This window comes from Dothidotthia symphoricarpi (assembly GCF_010015815.1).
Source record: "Dothidotthia symphoricarpi CBS 119687 unplaced genomic scaffold P153scaffold_12, whole genome shotgun sequence".
NCBI lineage: Eukaryota > Fungi > Ascomycota > Dothideomycetes > Pleosporales > Dothidotthiaceae > Dothidotthia > Dothidotthia symphoricarpi.
This window is the reverse complement of record NW_022985019.1, coordinates 276,156-295,188: the sequence shown is the minus strand read 5'-3', so window position 1 is coordinate 295,188 and position 19,033 is coordinate 276,156. Positions and strand designations below refer to the sequence as shown.

At 49.3% G+C, this 19,033-nt stretch overlaps 6 protein-coding genes across 6 annotated transcripts; 3 read left to right on the top strand and 3 right to left on the bottom strand.

Annotated features, from left to right (window-relative positions):
- The first annotated feature begins 103 nt into the window (after nucleotides 1-103).
- Nucleotides 104-1,864, top strand: P153DRAFT_35240 (uncharacterized protein). Its single transcript, XM_033666379.1, has 5 exons — nucleotides 104-411; nucleotides 461-665; nucleotides 739-1,277; nucleotides 1,332-1,639; nucleotides 1,722-1,864. The coding sequence occupies exons 1-4, from the start codon at nucleotides 198-200 to the stop codon at nucleotides 1,457-1,459; spliced, it is 1,086 nt and encodes a 361-aa protein (XP_033522732.1). The 5' UTR covers nucleotides 104-197; the 3' UTR covers nucleotides 1,460-1,639; nucleotides 1,722-1,864.
- On the bottom strand, nucleotides 1,781-2,399 carry P153DRAFT_292961 (uncharacterized protein; the record flags this gene model as incomplete). The annotated part of the gene is made up of 2 exons (XM_033663868.1): nucleotides 1,781-2,059; nucleotides 2,196-2,399. The coding sequence occupies 2 exons, from the start codon at nucleotides 2,397-2,399 to the stop codon at nucleotides 1,781-1,783; spliced, it is 483 nt and encodes a 160-aa protein (XP_033522731.1).
- A 273-nt stretch (nucleotides 2,400-2,672) lies between these two features.
- P153DRAFT_397426 (carbohydrate-binding module family 48 protein) lies at nucleotides 2,673-4,697 on the top strand. Its single transcript, XM_033671561.1, has 3 exons — nucleotides 2,673-3,727; nucleotides 3,799-4,372; nucleotides 4,426-4,697. The coding sequence occupies exons 1-3, from the start codon at nucleotides 2,823-2,825 to the stop codon at nucleotides 4,480-4,482; spliced, it is 1,536 nt and encodes a 511-aa protein (XP_033522730.1). The 5' UTR covers nucleotides 2,673-2,822; the 3' UTR covers nucleotides 4,483-4,697.
- A 6,473-nt stretch (nucleotides 4,698-11,170) lies between these two features.
- On the bottom strand, nucleotides 11,171-12,559 carry P153DRAFT_367501 (peptidase M22, glycoprotease). Its single transcript, XM_033668288.1, has 2 exons — nucleotides 12,180-12,559; nucleotides 11,171-12,130 (listed from the first exon to the last, which is right to left on the bottom strand). Exons 1-2 carry the CDS (start codon nucleotides 12,271-12,273, stop codon nucleotides 11,424-11,426), a joined length of 801 nt encoding a protein of 266 aa, XP_033522729.1. The 5' UTR covers nucleotides 12,274-12,559; the 3' UTR covers nucleotides 11,171-11,423.
- A 486-nt stretch (nucleotides 12,560-13,045) lies between these two features.
- On the top strand, nucleotides 13,046-14,580 carry P153DRAFT_292623 (SET domain-containing protein; the record flags this gene model as incomplete). Its single annotated transcript, XM_033663843.1, has 2 exons — nucleotides 13,046-13,166; nucleotides 13,271-14,580. 2 exons carry the CDS (start codon nucleotides 13,046-13,048, stop codon nucleotides 14,578-14,580), a joined length of 1,431 nt encoding a protein of 476 aa, XP_033522728.1.
- A 436-nt stretch (nucleotides 14,581-15,016) lies between these two features.
- P153DRAFT_292813 (uncharacterized protein) lies at nucleotides 15,017-16,962 on the bottom strand (the record flags this gene model as incomplete). Its single annotated transcript, XM_033663857.1, has 3 exons — nucleotides 15,017-15,793; nucleotides 15,845-16,629; nucleotides 16,797-16,962. 3 exons carry the CDS (start codon nucleotides 16,960-16,962, stop codon nucleotides 15,017-15,019), a joined length of 1,728 nt encoding a protein of 575 aa, XP_033522727.1.
- Between the last annotated feature and the right edge of the window lie 2,071 nt (nucleotides 16,963-19,033).

Here is a 19,033-nt window from a genome sequence, read left to right as displayed (position 1 = left end):
GCCTCTTGAGGGTTTCAATTTGCTCCTTCCAGCACACAGCATTGATCAGCTGCGAGCCACACGGAACATGGCAAGCATATGGCACATCGATTGATCTCCACGATCTTTCACCTACAACATCAAGCAACCTAGCACTATGCCTCCTTTCAAGACTGTTACCGACTAACCTTACTCGACGTATACACGAAACCGACTACATGCAAAATCTAGTGATCAGAGGATGGGTGTTGGCCACTCTCATGGTCACAATATCCTCAACACCGGTTCCCCACGCATTGCGCTCAGTCGACACGGCCCAAATGACGAACCTCCGCTCAAGGGAGGTTACTACCTATGGCGAGACGCCGGCATCCCGAACGGCGTATACGGTCGTTTCTTTGTTCTGCATGTCCCTCTTGACCGGCATGATTGGTGAGGGGGTTGTTATAGCTATTTGAGACATAAGAACTAACAAACGTAGGACATCGTTTGCGTCAGATGAGCCTGCGTCACTTCAAAAACCTATGTCTAACCCAGATTCTCATTCTGCTTCTGTACTTTGTTTCCATGGCATTTGTTCTGTCGGCTGCTGTCGTCGAGAGCGGCCTCAGTCTACAAACTCATTCCATCTGCCGGGGAGCTATCATCTTATGTCTCGCTTTCTATGTTGGCAGTAAATGCATCATGTGAGTCGGGAATGTCTTCCTCGTTCCTCAGTGCAATGACTGGGGTTGCGAAAGACTGACTTCGATCTTTCAGGTATTTGTTTCTGGTGGAGAGAGCTCATGCACTGCGGGCGCCCTATATGCACAGGACTCACGACTGGCTCTGGATGGTGGGAGTGCTAACTATCTTTGGAGGCTTCGGCACCATTTCCGTATGTGGTTTCATCTGGCCATTATCAACAATCTCCGAAGTGGATGGCCGTTGTCGGATTGGTTTGCCACAGTTCATCACCATTCCGCTACTCTCCTTCGACGTGGTTGTCAACGTTCTTCTCACTCTTGTCTTTGTTTACCTCCTCGGTCCTCTCATCCGTTCAGGCAGTCGTCCGACGTTGACTGCAAGCCGATTCACACAATACTTTGGAAGATTCTGCGGCGGAGGAAGGGCGAGGGACAGCGTGAACTTACACCAAGGGAACCAACTCATGGTTAACAAGATCGAACACCTACTGTGGAAGACGTTCATCGGAACGTGTGCGGTACTCGGCCCGACCGTGGCCAACATGGCATCATTGACTATGCTCAAGGGCCGAGAGCTCGGATGGGTTTGTCTGACGGTGTGTACTATTGACGGTATGTGCCAGCAGTTGATTAATGTGGATTACGTTACTAACGAAAGCGTTGTAGTCACCTGGACTGTCTGTATATTCCACTGGCTAACTTTGGGTTCACACGAGTCGGAAGAGAGGACTTCGAACACGTTAGTTCTGGACTCTGCCTCCACACACGATATATTCTTCAGACATACACCGTGAGCACGTGATTTACTCCAAGTTAACCAGCGTCAAGGTTGTGCAAACCAAACTGTGAACGCTTGCCTTGCCCAGTGCGGCGCCCCTCGTCCAGGCTGTCGGTTCTCTGCCTGGAACTGTCATCGTTAGACTCGCGCGACTCCCGAAAGAACATGGAACGTCTCCCCCCGGACGAGTCAAGCGGTACGTCAACTCTATCACGCGACACATCAACACGTTGGATTCGCAGACCAGATGTGGAGTTTCAGGATTCACATTGGCAGAGCTCTGATGAATTCGTCTTCCAAACCGCGCCCACATCACCATCGCCCGTTCATGGAGCAATCAAAAGTCCGAATCCTCCGCCTCTTCAACAATAGCCTGGGACAACAGTCCTCGCTTGCGGGATGTAGGAATCCTCTTCACGACTACCGGGGTCTCTGGCTCTGAAGCATGGGCTCTCTCGCGACGGGCAGCCCGGTACTCGGCGGTTGTTCGTCCCTGCTCACGTGGCTTGGGAGCGTCGAGATTGAGACTTGACGAGATGACCTTGAACAGGATGAATAGGACGGCGCCGGTCATGCATCCTATCAAGCTGGCGGTCCCAAGGTAGATGTAGAGGGTCTGGGGGCGTGGGTTAGCATCGTACCTCGAGGTGTGGTTTGTAGGCCATGGATGAGTTTCTCTCCTAGTCTTGTGATTGAATTCAAATTGCAAGGGAAGGGGATTGGATCAAGCAGATAATGATATTTTTACGCACCTCGATTCGTTCCAGCAATTGTAGGCGAAATGGAAAAGTGAGGACGTGGATGATTGCTCGACTGAGGTGGAGGAATGGCAGGAGGATGAAGTTGCCGAGGATTATGACTGGCTTGAGGATGTATAGGGCGAGGTTGAAGATTAGGGTGATGGGATAGAGGGCGATGCGGACTATGACGAAGAAGATGGTGAGTGCGTTCGCCATTGCTTGGACGTGATGTGAGGTGTGTCCTGAGAGGTTGTGTTACCGCCCGCTCATGGTGACGTCTTTGTGGTGATTGTAAACAGAAGGCGTGGCGTTGATAGATAGAGTCGATAGTAACGGCGGTGGTGAATCGTGTGGACTGTGAGAGGTGCAGGACACCAGTCATGTCGACTCCACAGCGTTCCCCACGATGTGCAGGCGGCTCGTGCGCGGTGCTATCGACGATGCTGCACCATGTCAATCGGTGCTAGGATGTGGGTTGGCGTGCATGTGCGTCTGGAGTCTTGCGAGCGAGCCAAGGTTGACGTCGTCTTGGAGGGACATATACAGACTGCGCCGAGTTGAAGTGTTTGCTTGCAGCGCCCCGCCCCGCGACAGGTAGCCATTGCACGAGGAGCAGGAGCCAGCCGGCCGTGAGCCGATATGGGCAACCAGAACTCGCGGTCGACGACGCCAATCAACGGCCACTCGCCCAGCAACCACGCGCCGCCGTCACACTCGCAGTCCAACACTCACACGCAACCGCACGCCGGCTACCCCTCGGCGCGCAGACGCGAATCCATCCAGGCTCTGACGGTGAAAGCACAGGCAGCGCCACCGTCGGCGTCGCTCGAAAGCGCGGCCGCCTATCCCACGTCGACGCGCCCTCGCTCGCGCGCCCGCACCCAGTCGACGGCCAGCAACACGGCCACGGTCGCCAGCCAGCTCCGCGCCGCCCAGGACACGTTCGGCGACAAGATGGGCAACGACCAGAGCCGGCCCAAGGACAGGGACAGGGACAGGGAGAGGGAGAAGCCCCGCCAGCTCACCCCACCACACCCTCCTCCTCCGCCCGCCGCCTCCAGGACGCCAGAGCCGCTGCCAGTCCCAATGGCCGTGCCGGTGCCAGTGCCAGTGCAGTCCCCCCAATATGCGCCCTCGCCGCACACCAGGCCCGTCGACGTGCCCGCCGCCGTGCGCGAGGAGCCGCAGGGCCGCACCCCCGTCGACGCCGCGCAGGACTACATCATGTCGTCGTCGCACTTCAGCCGCCCGCCGCGCATGCCGCTGCCCATCGAGGAGGAGACGCACACGCCCGGCTCGCCCATCATCTCGCCCGCCGACTTCGCCAGCCCCATCGACCACGGCGAGATCGAGGGCGCCCTGCCCAACCGCTCGTCCATGCTCAGCCAGAACGCCGCCGACGACGACGACTTTGGCGACGAGTTCAAGAGCCCCGCCGGCCGCCCCACGGTGCCCACGCTCATCGAGTGGGAGGGCGAGGGCGAGCGCGTCTACGTCACAGGCACCTTCGCCGGCTGGAACCGCAAGTATCGCCTGCATCAAGAGTGGGTCTCCGTCATTTCGCGTTACACCGCAGACAGGCCGCCCCCCAAACTGCTAACACATTGCCTCGCAGCGGCCCCAGCAACAAGCCAAACACGCTCTCGGCCTACGTCCACATCGCCCCGGGCACCCACCACCTCATGTTCATCGTCGACAACGACATGCGCATCTCGGACAAGCTGCCCACCGCCGTAGACTACACAAACATCCTCGTCAACTACCTCGAAGTCTCCTACGACGACATCCCCGCCCCACCCTCCACAGCAGGAGGTCCCGTTCCGACCCCCAACCCCGACACCCCCGCCGGCCTGCACACGCCCCAGGCCCTCGCCGCCCCGCCCCCGGACCCCGTCCCCCGCGAATCCACGGAGAAATACCACCAGAACATCCCGCGCTACCTGCTCGACCTCGACGCGGCAGAGGAAAGCAGCAGGTTCGCCCGCGCAAACGCCGTCGCGGGGAACTTGCCCACACCCCCTACTCTACCGGGTTTCTTGGGTAAGAGTATCCTCAATGGCACGACGCCTATGAAGGATGATAGTAGTGTGCTTATCATGCCGAATCATACCGTGCTCAATCATCTGGCGACGAGCAGTATTAAGGATAATATTCTTGCGACGAGTGCGACGACGAGGTATCGGCAGAAGGTTAGTTCTTTTTTGGTGGTGTTTTTGAGGGGGGCAGGGCTAATATGGGACAGTTTCTTACGACGATACTGTATAAACCTAAGGAGGAGAATCCTGAACGGGTTTATTGAGGGGGTGGGATGGATTACGACGGCTTTGTTCGCGGGTAAGTGCAATCTGATTGATTTGGCATGGGCGGGGGTCGGACTTTTGCGTTTTCAGCACGATGTGATGCTACATGACATGATGAAATCTCCCGATGGCTTCGTTGAGGAGTGGGAAGGAAAAGCATGGCTTGCGAGGGGGAGGGGGAGGGGGTTGGAGAAAAGGGGAGGATACCCAGCAGTCGGACAGATATGTCTCCTCTAGATGTGGATGTGGATATGTCATAGCAAAGTATGATGAGGAATGAAATGAAAACAAAAATACAATGACGCATGTGCGTGTAGATGGGTGAGTGGGTATAAATACCTCCCTCCCTCCTCCCTCCTCCTTCTTTCTATCTCTCTCTATATATCTCTACTTAAAGTTCTATTTCTCCAAAAACAAGCGTTCGATAGAAACATGGAGGTTTTCTGCGTGTTCAAAAATACATCGACTTCCGTGAAATGGCGTCGTCTGTCTGCCTGTCTGCCTCAAACTCTAATTTCTTTATCTCTTTCTTGAAAAGACCGACATCCAGAGTGGATGGAGTTTTTGTCCCCTGCTCAAAACCTGGCAAAAGTAAAGTTCATGGTGTTCTATGTCTTCCCTGCCTGATCTTCTCGCACTTCAAACCTCCCATCTCTCAAGAAAAGATCATACCCGCTCTACTTATGAAGTTTGGTCCCCTGCTCGAAACATTCTAGCGAACGACTTCATGGTGTTGTGTCTTCGCTGTCCACCTTGTAACACGCTCTTGTGTTCTAAAAACTACAGTGCTGAGAAACCATGGAGGGCGTTGTGTGGTTAAAAATCGGGCAGAAGATGGTAGGATGGTGGTTCCTGCCTGCCTGGTTCCTCCGTCTACGAAACTCTTCTGTTTCTGCGTTTACATCTACTATTCTAAAAGCCAGCTTTGAGGATGATATGAGGGTTGTGCTGTGCTCGAAGATGAACGCAGTTATGCACATGTGGTGGTGGTTTTCTGCGTCTATGTTGTACACACTATACTTCCTCTGTGCTCCAGAACCCGGATCGTCGAAAAGGAAAAGGGACGTGGCTCATGCGCGAAAACACACAGCAAGACGTGCGATGGTGGTTTCTTGCTGCTTTTCCCACTTGTGCGCAGTTCTAGTCTTCCGTCTCTCCAAAACGCCAACATGTTTGGAGCTATGGTGTGAGCTTTTCCTCGCGCGTCTGAAGATACCTGCAGCAAAGATGTATGGGGTGTGTTGTGTTGTGTGTCTTCTCCCGTCTACAAAATTCTCCTTCTTTCTGCCTTCACGTCTCCTATCTCCTATCTCTCAAAAGAAGTTTGGAACATTGTATGGGGGTTTGTTCCTCGCTTAAAGAGCATCGGAGATTTTCAGCCATGGTGTTGTCTTCCTGCTTCTTCTACTAAGCCTTGTATCCAAAACCTCTGTCAACATCAGCTATGGAAGTCGCTCTGTGCTCGAAAAAGTGTTCCAAAGACGTCATGGTGTCTGTGTCTTCTGCTTCTTTCTATACTCATGGGTTTTAATTGTACTTCAAAAGTAGTCGAAAGCTGGGTGATGGCCTCCTTCTCTCTCTCTGTTCGAGACTAAAATTCAAAAACCTCGAGCTGCGCATGATGGAGGCCGTTCTGTGCTTCAAAGTATATCAAACGTTGATTATATTGGTGTCCTCCCTCTCTTTCTCTCTCTATACTCTTCCATCATTTCCAAAGTGTAGTTCTGTCGCTGCCATGGAAGTCCTCTTGTTCGGTGCCCAAAAAAAGTCAGCTGGCATACTTATGGCGTTGTGTTCCTTCTTTTCCTACCGAGTCTCGCATACAAAATCTTTTTTCCGACTGACTATGGAGGGGTTTCTGTGCTTTAAAACATCGTTATGAGCAAGGCGATGTTGGTGTCTGCCCTCTCTGTCTAAGTTTCTCTATCTATTCCAAAAGAGCTACCTGTTCACTTTATGGAAGTTTCCTCGTTCAGTGCCGATGCTAGTTAAAAGACAATACACGCTTCGCTATTGTGTGTCTGCTTTCTCTCTCTCTAAACTCTCCTATCTATTCCAAAACAATTCACTTTCACTTCATGGGAGTTTCCTCGTTCGGGGCTCGAAAGATAGTAATAACCAACTTGATGTGGGTTTTTGTTGTGTGTCTACCTTGTACAACCCCTCTCTTATTTTCTCTCTTCTGCAAAACAAAATCTCTTTCGTTTTATGTTCTAAATTTGAGATGTCGCGCAAACATGGAGTTTGTGCTGTGCTCAAAAGTACATCCAAACAATCCTATGGCGTTGTCTGTCTTCCTTCCTCTCTGTTCGAGACTCACGTCCAAAGTGTACATCAAGCTGGCCTATGGAAGTCTTTTTATTTCGTGTCGATGCTAGTCAGAAGGTGACCCGGCTGAAGATAATGGTGTGTGTGCCTTTTCTATCTACATCGTACACAACCCTTCCTCTCTCTCTTCTATCCAACAATTTAATCTCATCTTGTCTTGTATTCCAAAATCAATGCACGAAAACGCATTGGAGTTTGTTGCATGTCTTTGAAAAATGTTCTACCAGTCGGCATGTGCCATTACCTACTCCCCTTCCTCTTTGCCCGAGTCTTACGTCTGAACCGTACGTTCAACTTCATTATGGAAGTCCTTTATTTGGTGCTTATGCTAGTCAGAAATAGACTCGCAATCCTTGATGGTCTTGTGTATCTATCCTCTACAAATACACACTTTCCCCCTCTAGGTCTAAGTTCTGTATCTCTCAAAAAGCTTATACGCCTATCGATGGGGTGGATTTTGTTCTTCTGTGGCAGAAAAGAAACGAACGAGGGATCCATGGTGTTGTCTGCCTTCTTGTCTCTACATTCCTCCCACCATCCCCCTCCCATTCAGCAAAAACCTTACCAAAAAAGCTTGGGTCGGTGAGTATGGAGGCTCTCCTTTGCCAAAGATACTCAGACCAAGAAATCATGGCGTTGTCTGCCTTCTCTCTTTTCTGAAATTTTGTACTCAAAATCTCCATCTCGGATAACCATACAGGATGTTTGGTGCTGTAGAATATTTAGTAATGCAGTTACAAAAGTTCCAGGACCAGGTAATGGTGTGCGTCTTCTCTACCCCGGTATCTTTGAAATACAAATGCAGGCGCTAGAACTACATGGAGGGTCTTTTCTGTTAGAGTTGATGTTGATGCTAGTTAAAGACGTCCTACGCTTCATCATGGCGTGAGTAAGTCTTCTCTGCCTTTTCTTCTCTTCTACCCAATGAAACCTCGTCTCTTGTATTCTAAAAAGGGTGGCAGAAGAAGGCATGGAGGTTCTTCTGTGCTACAAAGTTATAAAAAATGGAATACTTGAGATGTATGTCTTCTCTTTTACTAAGCTCTTTGTTTCATTCCAAAACCAAAACGGTCCAAGACATGGAGATCTCCTTGTTTAGTGTTGATAATTGAATCAAAAGACACTGTTTAGTAGATCCATGACCCTCTCCGTCTCTTCGGAACTCTCTTTCAAGAGCTTTGTCGACATGGGGATGGAGACTTTCGGCACTGCTGTGAGTAGCAGACTCAGTAGCTATACAACGAACGGGTTATGTTGTTGTCTTGGCTGCTTCTATGCCTCTACTTCATTCTTCTACTCCAAAAGGGTTTACCTCTTGTTCCAAAATAAGAAGGCGACGACGGTATGGAGGTTGTTCTGTTCTTGAAAAGTAATCATCGCCAACCTAATGGTTTGTGCGTATTCCTCCTACTTACACTCTCTTCATCTGTTTCCATACAAAATAAATAATGCACGCGGGTCATGGAGGTTACTTCTGTGTATACTTACAGTATGCGGCTCGAGCTCGAATGTGTTTGTCTGTCCTCGCCCTCTCTATACTCTTCTTCGTTCTAAAATCTAACTCACAGAATACTATGGAGTCGTTTGGCGCTGGCGGTAATGTAGTCCGAAAATCGCGAACAATCAAACGATGTTGTTGTTCGTCCTCTGCCTCCCTCTCTTCTACCTAGCAAAGTCTTGCCTCATGTATTCTCAAAAGAGGCGAAGTAGATGGTATAGAGTATACTGTTGTGTTCAAAAATCGGCAGCCATTACTTACATGTATTTGTCTATCTCCTCTTTTCGTCTCACGAAACTCTTACTCAAAATCGCGATCACAGCTGGTGATGAGAGTTCTGTGGTACCGGTCCTGGTGCCAATATTAGTAGTGGAGTTGAAAAGCACTGCAACCACTGTTATAGAGTGTGTATGTCCTCTCCAATTCACTTGTTCTTTTACTCAGAAAAGTGCCGCATTCTACTACTCACAAAAAAATCAAAAGATATGTAGATTGTTTCTGTGCTGGAAAAGATGATGATGACATCGTTTTATCTTTGTTTCTCTGCTCTCTCTCCCTCTCTTCGAGTGGTGCATCCAAAAGTGTAAGACGGCTCTACCATGTTGTTGTTTGTCTTCTGTGACTTTCTTTCGCAAGCCCTCCAAGCTTTCGTCTTGTGTTATATTCATAATACTACACGATGCCACCCATAGAAGTCAGTGACTGAATGGAGTCGGAAACTGACATATGTCATCTCATGTGGCTCCCCCGGTTCCTCCTTCTCCATACCAGCCAACTACCATCTCTGCTCTCTGCTCTCCTCTTTCACATACGAATCCATCGAATCCAAAAACTATTCACCGACACTAATATGTGGTGTGTTCGCAGCAACAGGTTATAAGGTAGAAAACCAACCATGCCTTTATCTCTCTCTCTTTTACTCAACGAACCTTCGTCGGTCTTATTGTTCCATAATCTACGACCCATCATTCATGTGTTGAAACAACATATGGAACACTGTCATGGTGTTGTTTGTCTTCCTCCGTCTTTCTATCCATCAACTCTCTTCTTGTTCTCTATCTTTCTATCAAATGAGGCTGATACCGTGAGCGAAGTTGTGTTTACTAAAACCATCACGCAACCTATGACATGTGCTGTTCTGTGCGTGTGTCACCAAAAGAGACACACAAGGGTACCATGGTAAAGGGTGGAGCGGTGGGTCAGTTCCATACGCCTGGTGAGAGGTTGTAGAACGCGAAACAATGGATAGATATAAACTTGTATGTCCTGCTTTGTCTTTATCCAAAACGTTTCCATCTTTGTTTCGAAAAGTCTCCCGATTGAACTGCATGTTTGTGGCGCGGGGATCATTGCAAGAAGAAGAACAAGCACGGTAGAAAACGAAGGTACGATGGGTGTTGTGATGTGTACTGTTCATTTCTCTCTAGATATGTTCAAAATAAACCCGTCCAGCATTCATGACCTGTTTATATCTTCAGCGAAACGACAGCTTGGAGTCTTTTTCTACGTCAGAGTCTTAAAACCAATACATCACAACGCCTATGGGCTGTCTTTCTATGGGAAACTATGACTGACCGAGCAAGTTGTTGTGCATCCGATAGTCTATATATATCTACCACTTGTCTTGTGACTCCAACCAACCCCCTTTTCTACTTTGTCCAACCGTCGAGAGACAGGTCTGTATTCCTAAAAACTCGAGTCTTCTAGGCATGGGCTGAGATGAAGTGTGGTGAAGCACATGACCGCGACGATAAAAGAAGAAGAGTACAATTTCTGGCACAGTATGAGAATTCGCATTACTTCCCATTGATGATGTGGTTCGGGGCGGGCTTGAAAGGATGCCTTATATTCTCCGAGCCTGTGTTCACACCCATCCTCTTCAACACACTTCCTCGAACATCGAAGCAAAAACTCTGGAGTACCAGAGATATGGGTGGTGTCTGTTTGAAAATTATCAATCAAGTATTCTGCTGCGAATAACCCGTATATATTATATCGTTTTAGTTGATCTGCTTCCTTCAACAGGCTTGGCTTCGATAGCCAAAAGTCTTTGACTCTCTCTCCGTGACATGGGCGTGGTGACGGACAAAAGCTGACCTCAACAACTTCATGCTCTCTGTCAGCTTTTGAATTTCTGCTTTCCGAAAGACTGTTGTCAAAAACCTTGTGGAGAGATATCATGGTGTATTGCTCGGCAAAGTGTGGGTCATATCTGGTCTGGCAGCTTCTAGATATAGGAAGACAACGACTTATGTCTTTTAGTAGATACTTCTACTATCTATCTTAAAACCAAAACAAAATCAAATCATCTAAATGATTTGCCTTATCTTAGACTACGTATGTGCCTGCAAGATGGCTGCTTGCGTCCCTCGAAAAGTATACAATGAAAGGACATTCTCCCCCATGGTATATTGAAGTATGGAACTAAGAAAACGTCTTTGTGAACCTATTCTCCCACCCGCAATAGATTATAGCAGCTGCGGTCAAAAGCTCGACTCGACCTAGCCATGGTGTCTGCTCTTTCTGTCTTCTCTCTACTGTTTTCTTCTAATCGAATCTGCGGGATTTCACTGCTTGTAGATACAAACTCTTCCCTTCCAGGACCTCGATCGGATTCGTCGTGTAACAAACCAAACATCGACACAACTAAGCATCATATCCTCCTTGTCTGCGCGGCGTTCCTCTTAACTCACTTAATCAATTATTCCAAAAACGTACTGGATGATTACCCAATAGCCTGAGCATTGTCTCAAAAGGCAGTAGCGTCTTGATTATGACGAGTTTAGAGGAGCCAGATCATCGAACAGCAGCGTGAGGGTGTTGATACTCAGTACATTGTATAATGGATTGAGGATACTTGACCTCCAGCCTGAGTGGCATATACCGAAAACGATCGAAGAACAAGACATGGCGAGGCTCGCCGGCTGGCGAAATGTCAAAGTACGAAGTAGGCAAAACAAGTTGTACATGTAGGGAATCTCGGTTGGGGGGAAATGGTACTATGAGACTTGCCCGTACAAAATACATATTGAACGGCAAAGTCGCCAGCATTTTCAGCACCAGCTGTGTCAAAAGCTGGCGAACATCAGTCCGGGGTATCTCATTGTTTCACACTCAATCTCTCCACCCTACGAATACTTCGTCGGTCCTAAACCTCTGCGTACACGTTGTATCCCCCAAATCTGTCCTCACTCCTGTGCCGTACTCCAGCAACCCAGCATGCGCGATCATAATCCCGTTGTCGATGCAAAACCGCTCATCAGTCGCAAAGACACTGCCCCCTCGATCCCTCGCCATCATACCCATCATTTGTTGTAACCGCTCGTTGGAGCCCACGCCACCAACGACAAGAACCTGTTGCGACCCAACGTGTGCCATTGCGCGCTCAGTGATCTCGACGAGCATGGCGAAGATGGTTTCTTGGAGTGAGAAACACATGTCTTCTCGTGTAACAATTTCTCCGTCTTCTGTCTTCAATCGTTTTGCGTGAGGGAGTGATTCATCGAGTCCTCGCGCGAGGAGATCAGCAGCAGCCAGGATGCCGGAGAAACTCGCGTCCATGCCCTTGACGCCGTACGGCAGATCGACCAGATTTTTGCCCTTCTTCGCCAGCTGCTCGACATTGTATCCGGGGAAAGGGTTGTTCGGTATCATGAGGGTGCGAGCAAAACGGTCGATGCAGTTTCCTATCGCAATATCGAGTGTCTCTCCAAAGATACGGTAGCGTTGGGCGGAGTATGCGATCACCTGAGTGTTGCCACCTGAGACGTACAGCACAACGGGGTTATCGGCGTGAGTTATTGCGCGGCCCATCTCGATATCTGTATGTCGTCAGTCGAGGCAACGACATTGAAGTTGTGCAATACGGACGCCCAACGCAATGGTTCACGCCTATTATGGGTTTCCCCCAGAGCAGACTGATGGTCCTGGCTGCAAGCGCAACACTCTGTAATGGAGCGCCCATGCCAGGTCCTTTTGTGTAACATATGCAATCAATATCCTCAATCTTCACGCCAGCTTGTCGCACCGCCTGTTTTATCAATCTCACAACCCATGCTCGGTGATGTAGTGCTGTGTCCTTTGGGAGGAAGCCCTCGCCTGGCGGGGAAATGTACGTATGTCTGAGGTTTGAGAGAATGATAGGCGGCTTATCTGGTCCAGGATGAGAAATGACGCCTATCCCAATCTTGTTGGCGCTTCCTTCGAGTCCTATGGCGATCATCGTGTGGGTATTTATGTGTTGTGTTGATGCTTGCTCGACGCGTCAAGGTTCACATGGCGGGGCTGACGAAGAACGTTGCCAAGCAAAAGTTCTTATCGATTAGGTAGATGCGCTCATAGGGCTGAAAAGCCTCATGTCGAATCGAAAATTCACTCAAGATGTATCGTATATGTTCTTCTCCAGTTCTATGTTGTGGTAGTAGATATATGCAATTTTACAATAATCCTAGCATCCATGAACATACGTCACCCACGGAAGGTTGAGTGACGTTACAGATGCGCTTGACTCGACTCAACTATCAAACCCTCTCATGAAAGAAGAGAACCTCGAAATATAGATAGAAGAGTTGCATTTAAATTTAAAGTGTGCCGACATTTTGCGCAGGATTGGAAGTGTACTTTTTTCCAGTGTTGTAGTCGTGATGACCAATAGAATCGGAGTCTCGGGATTCGCCTCGCATAATTCCAATCCTTGGACTTCATGCCTCGACATTCGCACGCTTCTTCGATTACCCATGGCAGATTTCGACGACGCCAGCCAGAAATTTCTGGCATGGCTCCAGCAATCAGGAGCAGAGATTAGCCCCAAGATCAAACTCGAAGATTTGCGCCATGCGCAGGCTGGGAGAGGCGTTAGTAAGTGGCTGTTCAATATCTCTGTACCAACTTCTCGCCCACCCCACAATCTCACCAAATGACCTGGCACGAACCCCTTGGACTCGTCAACTGATCTTCTCTAGTCGCAACCCAAGACATCGCCGAGCATGAGGTCCTCTTCCGCATCCCCCGCTCCGCCATTCTCAGCGTCGAGAACTCAGTCCTCTCCAATGAGATCCCCGCCGCCACATTCGAAATGCTCGGTCCATGGCTGTCACTCATCCTCGTAATGCTCTACGAGTATCTCAACGGCGACGTCTCAAACTGGGCTCCATACTTCTCCGTCCTACCCTCCGAGTTTAACACCCTCATGTTCTGGTCTGACGACGAGCTGGCCGAACTGCAAGCCAGCGCAGTAGTACACAAGATCGGCAAAGAGAGCGCCAATGAGATGTTCTTGGAGCAGCTACTCCCTGTGATCAAAGAGTTTGCGGAGACATTCTTCGCGGGAGATGAGCGTGCAAAGCAGAGGGCAGAAGAGATGCGGGATGAGCGCAATGTCAAGCTCATGCATCAAATGGGCTCGCTGATCATGGCCTATGCATTCGACGTCGAGCCCGCTGTCACAAAGAAAGACGTCGACGAGGAGGGTTTTGCGGAGGAGGACGAAGACGAGGCGTTGCCAAAGGGTATGGTTCCCTTAGCGGATATGTTGAATGCGGACGCCGACCGTAACAACGCGCGCCTCTTCTACGAAGCTCAGTACCTCGATATGAAGGCCTTGAAGCCCATTCGCGCCGGCGAGGAGATCTTCAATGATTACGGCCCGCTTCCACGCTCCGACCTCTTGCGACGCTACGGATACATTACCGACAACTACACGCAATACGACGTTGCAGAAATTCCTATGGACCTCGTTACCGACCTTGCGACAACAGCAGGTATACTCTCTGAATCACGTCTCGAATACCTTGACGAACACGAAATTCTTGACTCGGGCTACGACATCACAGCCAGCAGCCCTTTTACCCTGCAAGAAAGCCTCTCTCCCGAGCTTATTATCCTCGTCGAAACACTCTTGCTCTCCGACGAAGAATTCGACCGTCTGAAGGGTAAGGGCAAGCTTCCCAAGCCAGAAAGGATGACCAGCAAAGGCACCGAGTTCGTGCACAAGATAGTGCAAACTCGAATCGCGCAGTATGCAACCACATTAGATGAAGACGTCCATACGTCCAAAGACGAAGTACCAACATTAGGCGAATACAGTTCGTCAGCGCGACGTCACGCTATGGCAAAAGCGGTGCGCGTTGGAGAGAAGACCCTATTGGGACACGCTGAAGAATTGCTGGCAGAGATGGTGACGAGAGATGGAGGCGGGTCTAAGAGGCAAAGAGAGGTGGACGAAGACGGGGATGTGGAGATGGGTGGGACAGGGAAGAAGCAAAGAGCGTGAAGATGGGGAAATCTACGGCCCAACAATCATGAAGATGCACTAAGCACATGCAAGAAGAACACAGTGTGCTTTAACGTTGGAAGTCTTTTGCAACTCCAATTCGATGCGAACAACCAGGACTTGTTTTTGAAGAAATTTGGTAAGTTTTCATCTTTTTTTCACTACAGTGCGAGGCCGATGCTGTGCGACCTTGCACTGCAGCTAATATATACACGAATGGGTTCTACCAGATCGCTAATCTATTGCCTATCCAGCCATACCACAAGTACTCTCCACCAACCACCTAGGAGTTCTGTAAATAACTTGGTAGATCTGTCGAAGTTTGCTCTTCGTCGTCCACCTCCACTCGAATAAAACACAAAGGGTATAATCGCCACAACCAACACCTCAGACCACCATCAAGAAACACCGAAAGAACAAAACAAGATTGAGAGGACTACCCAGCGCCAGCGCCAGTATTCGCAGGTGTGGGAGGAAGGAGGTGCCCAGACGCCGATCGATTATGGTTTTCAATGGCTCTGCTTGGATTCCTTGCTGCAGCTTGTTGAGAATGCTGTTTATCACCTTGCCGCTCGATCATGATTCGATACCTGATATGAAGGTTGCTATAGCCGTCAACCGGGTATGTCTGCTCATCTTCGCTGCTGTCTCCGGAGAATCTGTGGCGATCTGCGATACGGTCGTCTATCACGCTAGTCTCGAGCTTTTGTCGCTTCACACCACGTCGGTCGATCATCATCCGCCCTCCTCGTCCAATTCGCCGGCGGTACCGAGACTGGTCGTGGAAGGGGACGTCATCTGGAGGCGTACCGTACCGTATTCGCGCACTCGTTTGAGTGTCGACTGGACGACTCACCCGCTCTACTGCCATCGCATCAGCACCTTCTCCGTCAGAAACTGAGGCTGGAGGGGTGGGCAGTTGTGATTCAGTAAACACCGTACGGAAATCAGATCGAGCTGCAGGCTGCTCCAATGGTGGTGTGATGGGTCGCCATGTCGCATCTACCCAGCCAACATTCCACTTCTGGTGCTTGACTAAGTTGTCTTCGATGAAGGTGTCGATTGCTTCTGTCCTCTTCGCCTGCTCCACTTCAAGGTACACGAGGTCATTGTCGACAAGTCGGCCGTCTGCGCGGGTGACTTGAGGTTTCATACCAGGAATGTTCTGGCGAACTCTCTCAAGATCAGGCCGTTGCTTAGGCTTAGGAGCCGGCTGTGACGCGTTAGTATGGTTCGTTTCTTCCGTTTTCTCCAGTCGACTTACTCTCTGAGTGATCAAGAGCTCTTCATCGTCACCCTTGATGCTCAGTTTTCTCTTGATGTCCTTGACGGCGACACGTGCGTCGAATATCTGCTTGTCTGTGGACAGTTGCTCTCTAATCATCGTTTCTCTTCGCTTGACTTGCGCCATGATATAACGAGCCTCCTCCAGTTCCTTTCTCAGCTTCTTCAGTTTCTCTGTTACCTGCGCATCTCGGCCTCGTGTCTTTCGCACTTGGCGTACTTCGCGCCGTCGGAAGCAAACATACGGATCCGCATCGTCAGTATCAAGGTTTGTTTCGAATTTCAAGGTCGGTAGAAGCGAGCGATTGCCTTTAAGCAAACGCTGGTTCTTCCAGTACGAGTAGATGTCTTTCGCAAATCGCCGCGCCGACTCACTGACGGTATCGTCGAACTCAGACTCAAAGTCTTCATATGCAAGTACTGGAGAATTGTCGACGGCGGCATAGGGCTGCTTGGTCTGAGTAGTCTCTTCGAAGAAGTAGATCACCTCTTCGAATTCGTCCTCAGAACATTGCGAGCCCTTACCTCTCTTCTGGTTGAGGGTTTTGAGGAATGCGACATCATCACTGGTCATGCAATATGGACATCCAGACGTGTCTTCTACTGTGGACGAGAACCGAATGTACGTTGCAGGCTGTGTGAAGTTCTTGGGATACAGATCTTCATACTGTAGCTTACTGGCTACGGCTTCTGGAGTAGGGATGTAAAGCTGAGCGATTTTGCCGCCGGTGCCTTGCGATGCTGCCTGTGCGGCAGAGATTACTGCTTGTAAATGATGCTCCTGTTGACATCGTCAGCTTGAATACGCACAAGACAGCATGTGGTAGGAGTGCGTTCGCAGCAGTAGAGTGTTTACATGGCAAACGGCTGCAGGCGCCGTCGCGATACCAGGTTTGCTGAGGATGAAGGCCCAAAATGGTCTAGTAGAAAACTCACTATCTCCTCGCCTTTCTCGACACCCGTTTCGACCTTGGGAATATGTCGCGACGCTTCATCATCAGCGAGATTCTCAACCTCATGCTCGCGCACGACGAGTAGGTTCTGTTTGGTAGAGAGCTTGCGCTGGCGAAAGCGCTGCCCAGTAACCCGTTGCGTCATGCTGCAGCAGGGATCGTGAGGTCAAGTCAAAACAAAGACACTTGCACGTGACTGCAAATCCTGCACGGCAGACCAGGTGGCCTCTCCCGGACTTCGCAGCGACACTTCCGACCCAAAACGCGCGTTAATATTGTCGATATGGGTATCAAACAATTCTTTGGGTCGAGCGCGTTCTACCTCTTGATGAAAAGTGGTGGTGAGTGGGAAGTGGAGAGCTGGAGTTGATGAAGTAGTTTTGGCGACGTGGTGCGAGTGCGCGTTGAAGTTGCAAACTGGGCGGCGCTGTCCTGAGCGCTGGTCTAAGCGACAACGGCCAATCATGTTGCACGGTACACAGCGATCGTAGAGCCCTACATGGAGTGCTTTCACGGTTTAAGTTGTTCACCATGCGCATGTTCGTGATGCTTCTCTTCGTTACAAAATTCATCTCTGCAGTGCTACAATGTGGTGTGCTGTGGATGTGTATCGATGTGAGCCAAGGCACAACTGGCTCTATTGAGCTTAGCCTCTGACGTTAGCGTGCGCCCGAGCGCTCGGAAGCAGGCAACCTCCCTCTGAACATGATCAATCCATCTGTTCTCTCATACGCGTCGACTTTCTTCCAGATTTTTGGGTTGATTAGGTATTTCGGTACCGGATTTATCTCTCACAGGGTGGATCTCGTGCACTAGATTCCAATGGATGCGTAAGTGCTTGTTAACAAGTCTGCATAGACAAGTCGAACCGAACGTAATAACGTACAATTGAATTGCATATTATAGGAATTCGATTCTCAAGGTCAGTCAACGTTAGTTCTGGGTGAACAAATGACCGTTTGCGACTTCGCTCATAAGAAAAACCCTTCCTGGTACATGGTGTCCCATGCGGAACGAGGACCAACATCGGAGCTCATTCCGACGTATTGATACAAGTTCACGATATCTCCGTCTAATTTGTTCCGGCTACTACATATGGCAGAGATACTGATTTATATCCGGAGAATTAGTATTGCAATTTGTTGCGCAAGACTAGCGTTACTGACTTGCGGACTAGCAGAGCTGTGTAATGGAGTGAGAGACGTGATTTACCTAAGATGTCTGGACACTGTAAAGCGATCCAGTTTTGCAAGTTCGAGATGAGCTATCAATCAAGCTGCAAGATTATCCATAAATAGCGTTGAATCATTGTAACGAACAATAGGAAAAGAAGTATATAGAACTCTACAGAAGATTCTATGAATGCATCCGCCTACGCATTTCTATTCATTCCGACGATCAGGCGAGTAAAGAATAAAAATTGGCAGAACAAGTCAAGGACAGAACTTCCAAGAAGATACAGTCGATATTCACTCCAAACTTACCCTGACTACTATGGGGTTGAGATTTCGCTCTGGAATGATGATAGCAGAAGCAATATGATACCTTGTACCGTTGGTCAGATTCCAATCTGGTACTTTGTAATATTTGAATTGCTTAGATGGAAAGGTGTTTGGTTCGGTCGACACAGTAATTCTGCTGGGCTAAGATTCCTCAGTTACCATACAGGAAGAATCAAACTCACGGCTCTTACATGCGCCAACGGGACATCGCGTTACATCGTGCAGATACTGCATGATGGTGCTGGCTGAACATGATATGACCACCCTTGCAAGTTTCTAAATACAGCCACCTTGTCGAACGATGAAATTAAGTGGCAGTTACGAATCAGCTTAGTTCGACAATCTCCCACCCAGCCTCCTAACACTTTGTTTCCTAGTTTCTTCAAGAGATCTGACTAGGTTAATCTCGTTTATGAACAAGCGACCGTCATCGAGGTCTAATGGTTTACAACTAGATGCATAAGTCAGCTAACATGCACTAGCTCCACGCTTCACGTACGAGATATGTTTTTGTAAGATTTTAGGCTTGTAAGAATTTAGCATAAAAGATAACACATAACTTAAAATCCATTAGTAAAACTTGATGTGTCAGCTATAGCCCGACATCTAATTCGCTGGGCTGTCATAGAAGAGCTAACGTAGCTTACTAGTCTAAGCTAGCAAGAGGGGCTGAAGCGGTGAGATCGGCAGGAAAGCCGGAAGAGGCGGGAGAGA

Excerpts from the sequence above, each read along its gene's own strand:
- P153DRAFT_367501 (XM_033668288.1), bottom strand. The coding sequence starts at position 12,273 with ATGGGCGCTCCATTACAGAGTGTTGCGCTTGCAGCCAGGACCATCAGT. Across the intron at positions 12,131-12,179 it reads CGTGAACCATTGCGTTGGGC|ATATCGAGATGGGCCGCGCA; the intron begins GTCCGTATTGCA and ends GACGACATACAG.
- P153DRAFT_35240 (XM_033666379.1), top strand. The coding sequence starts at position 198 with ATGCAAAATCTAGTGATCAGAGGATGGGTGTTGGCCACTCTCATGGTC. Across the intron at positions 666-738 it reads GTTGGCAGTAAATGCATCAT|GTATTTGTTTCTGGTGGAGA; the intron begins GTGAGTCGGGAA and ends TCGATCTTTCAG. Across the intron at positions 1,278-1,331 it reads GACGGTGTGTACTATTGACG|TCACCTGGACTGTCTGTATA; the intron begins GTATGTGCCAGC and ends AAAGCGTTGTAG.
- P153DRAFT_397426 (XM_033671561.1), top strand. The coding sequence starts at position 2,823 with ATGGGCAACCAGAACTCGCGGTCGACGACGCCAATCAACGGCCACTCG. Across the intron at positions 3,728-3,798 it reads AAGTATCGCCTGCATCAAGA|CGGCCCCAGCAACAAGCCAA; the intron begins GTGGGTCTCCGT and ends ATTGCCTCGCAG. Across the intron at positions 4,373-4,425 it reads CGACGAGGTATCGGCAGAAG|TTTCTTACGACGATACTGTA; the intron begins GTTAGTTCTTTT and ends AATATGGGACAG.